The 6,000-nt window shown below is 44.5% G+C and overlaps 1 protein-coding gene across 1 annotated transcript; it reads left to right on the top strand.

The window, feature by feature from the left end:
- Window positions 1–1,716, top strand: LOC111020465 (protein NUCLEAR FUSION DEFECTIVE 4-like). Its single transcript, XM_088122226.1, has one exon. It carries the CDS (start codon window positions 1–3, stop codon window positions 1,714–1,716), a length of 1,716 nt encoding a protein of 571 aa, XP_087978352.1.
- The last annotated feature ends 4,284 nt before the right edge of the window (window positions 1,717–6,000 follow it).

The raw sequence follows: 6,000 nt of genomic DNA, 5'->3' as shown, positions 1-6,000 counted from the left end.
ATGGGCAAGATGTGTGCAGCAGAAGGTTGGCGATTCACGAAACAAGTTGTAGAAGGGCGATGGTTTTCGGTGTTCGCTTCGTTCGTGATCATGATCGGCGCCGGCTCACCCTACCTATTCGGAACATACTCCAAAGTCATAAAGACCCAATTCGATTACAGCCAAACCCAAGTTAACACCTTGGGATTCTCCAAAGATCTCGGCTCCAACCTCGGAGTCTTCGCCGGACTTCTCGCCGAGGTGGCTCCGCCGTGGGTTCTGTTCATCGTCGGCTCCTCCCTCAACTTCTTCAGCTTCATCATGATTTGGCTCTCCGTCACTCACCGGATCGCCAAGCCCGAGTTCTGGCAGATGTTCCTCTACGTCGGCTTGGCTGCCAACGCACAAAACTTCGCCAACACTGCGGTTATGGTCATCAGCGTTAAAAACTTCCCGGACCGACGAGGGATTATTATTGGCCTTCTCAAGGGCTTCGTCGGCCTCGGAGGGGCCGTCTTGACTCAGATCTATCTAGCCATTTATGGCCACGAAGATCCATCTGATGTGCTTCTTCTGCTCTCATGGTTTCCGTCCGTTATATCCATTGTTCTTTTGTTTTCAATTAGAACAATCAGAGCTCGCAAACATCCGGAGGAGCTTAAAGTGTTTTACCACCTGCTGTACGCATCCATAATTCTAGCCATCTCTATCCTTATTATTACCTTGACCCAAAAACACATTGTTTTCTCCCATGCTGCCTATTTGGGAAGCGTCGCCGTGGTTGTGGCCTTACTGTGTCTGCCCCTTCTGATCGCCATTAAAGAAGAATTCTTGCTCTTCAAGCTCAACAACCAAGTCGTGGATCTATCCGTCACCCTTTCTATTGCCGAGGAGAAGGAATCTTTCCCGTACTCCAATGTTGTAGTGGAAGAAAATTCCCCTTCTAAGCCACAAAGAGGGGAAGATTTCACCATCTTGCAAGCTCTCCTCAGCAAAGACATGGCTCTCATTTTCTTGGCAACCGTTTGTGCATGTGGGTCGTCCATTGCAGCCATCGACAATCTAGGACAGATTGCAGAATCACTTTCCTATCCTGCTCAATCCATAAGCGTCTTCGTTTCTTGGATTTCCATATTCAATTTCTTCGGTCGGGTCTTCTCTGGCTTCATCTCCGAAACGCTAATGACCAAATACAAATTACCTCGTCCTCTCATGTTCGCCCTTGCCCATCTCCTCACCTGCATTGGCATACTCTTCATCGCCTTTCCATATCATGGTTCGGTCTACGTGGCTTCACTGATCATTGGGTTTGGGTTTGGAGCCCAAGTTCCTTTGTTATTCGCCATAATCTCTGATCTATTTGGCCTCAAGCACTACTCAACGCTGCTCAATTGTGGGCAACTGGCGGTGCCGCTTGGATCTTATGTCCTAAATGTGCTTCTAATAGGTAGGATGTATGATATGGAAGCCACTAGAACTGGAAATACCAAGAACGGTAAGGGGCTCACTTGCAGTGGAGCTCATTGCTTCAACGGCTCTTTCACAATTTTGGCAACAATAACATTGTTTGGAGCAATAAGTTCACTCGCATTGGCTTATAGAACTCGAGGCTTTTACAAAGGCGCCATATATCAGAGATACAGAGATGACATGTGGATTACCCAATCCGATATGGAATTATATTCTTCAAATACCATGAAGAATAATGAATTCAAGAAAAATACTGAATACAGATGATGGAAAGAAAATGAAATAGGAACTGCTCAACAAAGAAACATACTTCCTTTAGGAGCTTTTAGTTTCCTTTAATCAGCAGCATGAGCATATTCGTCGAGGTACCTTACTCCTTTGGAGGTCGGGAATTCGATCTCCTATCTCTACATTTGTTGTATTAAATACAAAAGTTTCTAACTAGTTGTGTATTTTCTTTATGATGACTCGTAGGTGTCCGATTACATTATAATAAATGCAATTTAATCTCTTTCCCCATATTTTCATATTACTATTTTTAATTCCAAGAACATATGATTCTTCTGAAACCAAACTTAGGTCTATAAGTTTGGGCTAACAAAGATATAGTTCTTTAAAATAAGTCATTTTAAAAAATGGTCAAACAACTTTCAATTGCGAAGAATTATCAACTTATAAAATCTCTGCTAATTTTTTAAAAAAATTAGCCTCCATGAGTTTTAAATGAATATATTATTTATCAGGAGAATCATACTATATTTTTCAAATGAATCATTCAAATATTTTGAAAATCTTACCTATATTTTTTAATTCAAATATTTTTTTCAAGAGAATTAATTATACTAACAAATCTAAGGAAAAAATATTAATTAATTTAAAATCTAAAACAAAATTTGAAAAAAAAATCATTTTAAAAATAGAAATACCAAAATTTAAACAAACAAATGAATAAATTCGATGAACAGATGATCAACAAATACTTGAACATTAAAATAAACATATACCATGAAAAATAAGATGAACACATAATTTTTATTTTTGTGATACAATTAATACAAAAATATTAAAAAAAATTCTAACTCAAAAAGGTATTGTCCGTAGAACTCTCCCTTCTTTACCCTCTGCCACTCTCTGCCCCACACTCTCTGCCCCACTTACAGATTTGTCACCCGCCTTGTTGTTCCACCGTTGTATTCCTTGCTCTAGCTTGCTTAATCCCATCAAGACTCCCCGCCCCACCTATAGCTATATCACCTTCCTTATTGCTCCATCGTAGTCTCCCTTGCTCAATTCCGTCCAATCCCTACCTTGTTGTCACCCTTGCTCAATTCTCGTGTTGTCTCCCTCGTGATAACCCTTGATCGTGCCTAACTTTGTGTGTCATCCTCTTTGGGTTATGTTAGGTTATATTCAAATATATATTTAAAAAGTGAGATAGTTGGTTTCTAGAATCTAGGAGAGAAAATGTAGAAAGTAGAGATAATATAACAAGAAACAAATTTGAGAATTTGAGGGAGAGACTATTATTTTGATTTTAAAAATAATAACCAAATGGAAATGATAAGATGATCAAATTCAAACTTATAAAATTGTTGAAAAAATCGAAATGAACATTTTTTTATTAACAAAAACTATCTGACTATTTTTCAAAACGAAATGACAAATACGAAAACCTACTATAAATTCTCATAAATTTTTTTATTTGATCTCTAAGTTTTAAAGTCCAAGACCAGTTAGAAACGAAACTAAAGATTGAAAGACCGAACTATAGTATTTTTTTTTCCTAGTAATTCTTTCTTAGCTGGTTATTCATATGCATAAGATTTATTTCGGCGGTGCTTTTTGTCATTTATTAGTTTCTATCACATTCGCTGCAAAAAGTTTTTTATTTTGAAAAACCAATTTACTAATATAAATATTGTTATGCAATGGAAACTGAAAGTCGAGGTACAGGTGAAGATCGGAAGGAAGCCACTGGGCTGCGATGGGCTCGGTCCCGACCCGGGGCTCGGTCCCGACCCGTGGCTCGGCCCCGACCCGTGGCTCGACCCCGACCCGTGGCACGGCCCACGGCCTTCCAGCGGCCCTTCGTCTTCGATCCGCGGTTTCGCCCAGGCCCGCCAACGAAATTAGGGTTAGCTACCTATGGAATGTTCTGGAACAACCTGGCGACTATAAGTAGCGATCCAGCCTTAGAGGTAAGGGCATCTAAAACTAGCTACATTTCATATTATCCTCCTGCTAACTTAAGCATCGGAGCCCGTGTGACTAGAGTCGCACCGGTTTAGCTCATCTGGTTTTGCAGGTACTAGTCCCAGATCAACAAGTTTGGTAAGTGCGAGGAGGAGAATCGGAGGACCGAAATCCACGCATCAACAATTGGCGCCGTCTGTGGGGACGACTTAAAGCATCCAGTTGAGCAACATGACACCAGAGAGGAGTCCACGACGCTCTGATGATGACTGCTCTGCCAAGAGGAGGCTGAACTTGGGCGACCCCCAGGTTGGAGGACCCGAGGATGGGACCAGCCAGCCAAACCAAGAGCGTCAGGAGGGGTTGCTCGAGGAGCAGGCATTAACGACCCCTGAGCCATTCCAAAAGCAGTTCGCGGTCTTGGAAGACAAGGTAGAGGGCATGCTTCAACGCATGACCCAAGTCCTTCGACAATTCGAGCGACAGGAGTCCGACGAAGTGCCCCTTATCAGAGACCCGAAAAAGGGGAAGGGCCCAGCGGAAAGCGATACCGAGGAGTCAACGAACAGTGTAGGGAGCAAGTTGCGGATAGGTGGAAATACCAGGCGACGAACCCAAATTTTCGACCCTCGAAAGATGAAAAAGCAACATAAATCCCCGGCACCAAATGGGGGCAAGAGCGACCATGATGACAGAAACTCTGAACCGATAAGTCTAGACAAAGGCAAACCGGCAGATCGGCCAGAGTCCTCGGAGAAGCGACATAGCCACAAGGAGAAGGGATTCGACCTCGAAGAACTACTGGATCAAGCCGACTCACCGTTCACGGAGGAAATCATGAGAGAAAAGGTCCCTCCAAAATTCAAGCTACCCACGGTGAAGCAATTCGACGGGACGACCGACCCAGTGGACCATCTAGATGCTTATCGGGAATGGATGGATATCTACGGAGTGTCGGAAGCGGTCAGGTGCCGGGTATTCTCGACTACTTTAAACGGGTCGGCCAGAATATGGTTTCGACAATTAAAACGAGGGTCGATCTCGAGTTTCAAGAGCTTGGCCAGAGCATTCGTGACCCAGTTTGTAGGGGGGCGGTGTCGGAGCCGACCCGTGGCTTATCTCTTAACCATTAAGCAGAGGACGACAGAGAGTCTACGCGACTATGTAGCCCGGTTCAACGAGGAGAAGCTGCAAGTAGAAGGCCTTACAGACGCTGTATCTCTGCTGGCCTTCATGTCCGGCGTCAGGGATGAACATTTGTCATTCTCGTTCGGAAAGAGAACACCGAACACCTTCTCGGAGGCGCTGAGCCGAGCTCAGAGGTACATGAGCGCTGGTGAGTTCTTTTACTCAAAAAGGGAACCTGACGGAAAGCGAATCGATCCAAAGAGGGAGAGGTCGGGAGGTAAACCGCAAGGGTCGAGATGGGAGAAGATGGATCGGAGTAGCCAGAAAGATCCACCCCGAAAATTTGAAAAGTATACCCCGACCACCGTTCCAATCGAGCAAGTGCTGATGGAGATCAAAGACCAAAGGTTGCTTAAATGGCCGGAGAGGATGAAGGCCCCGTCAGCTAAGCGCAGCAAAGGAAGGTATTGTCTTTTCCACAGGGATCACGGCCATGCAACTCAGGATTGTTTTGATCTCAAGGAAGAGGTGGAAGAACTAATCCGAATGGGCTACCTCAAGGAGTATGTAGAGGAACCTAAAGCGACCCAGAACGGCGAAAGCGACAAGTCTCCCGCAAGAGAGATTCGAACTATAATGGGGGGCCCCATAGAAAGAGAATCCGGGAGAAAAAGGAAAGCAGATGTGCGTGAAGCAAGGACGAGTCGCGAGCAAAATGAGGTCTACCACGCGTATACTACAAACCGGCCGGTGACAATTGAATTTTGGGAAGACGAAGCAACTCACCTCCTTCACCCTCATAACGATGCACTTGTTATCACGTTGAAGATAGCAAATGTTAAGGTACATCGAGTCTTGGTGGATGGGGGCAGCTCGGCGGATATCCTCTCCTGGACAGCCTACAAAGCTATGGATCTAGGGGAAAAGGTGCTCAAGAGTAGTCCGGCACCACTGGTAGGATTTGGGGGAGAACGGGTCATCCCCGAAGGGAGGATAGAGTTGCCAGTAACATTCGGAAGTGAGCCGAAGAGTGTCACCAAGATGGTGGACTTTTTGGTCGTTAACTACACATCCTCCTACAACGCAATACTGGGAAGACCGACGATGCATATGCTCAGAGCAATACCATCCACATATCACTAATCCATGAAGTTCCCAACACCGGGTGGGGTAGGAGAAATTAAAGGAGAACAACGAGTGTCACGGGAATGCTACTATACCTCAATAAGG

The sequence above is a fragment of the Momordica charantia genome, assembly GCF_013281855.1.
Source record: "Momordica charantia cultivar OHB3-1 chromosome 3 unlocalized genomic scaffold, Mcharantia_2.0 BLBB01000003.1, whole genome shotgun sequence".
Lineage (NCBI taxonomy): Eukaryota > Viridiplantae > Streptophyta > Magnoliopsida > Cucurbitales > Cucurbitaceae > Momordica > Momordica charantia.
The sequence above is the reverse complement of the archived record's forward strand: the minus strand, read 5'-3'. Positions and strand labels throughout refer to the sequence as shown.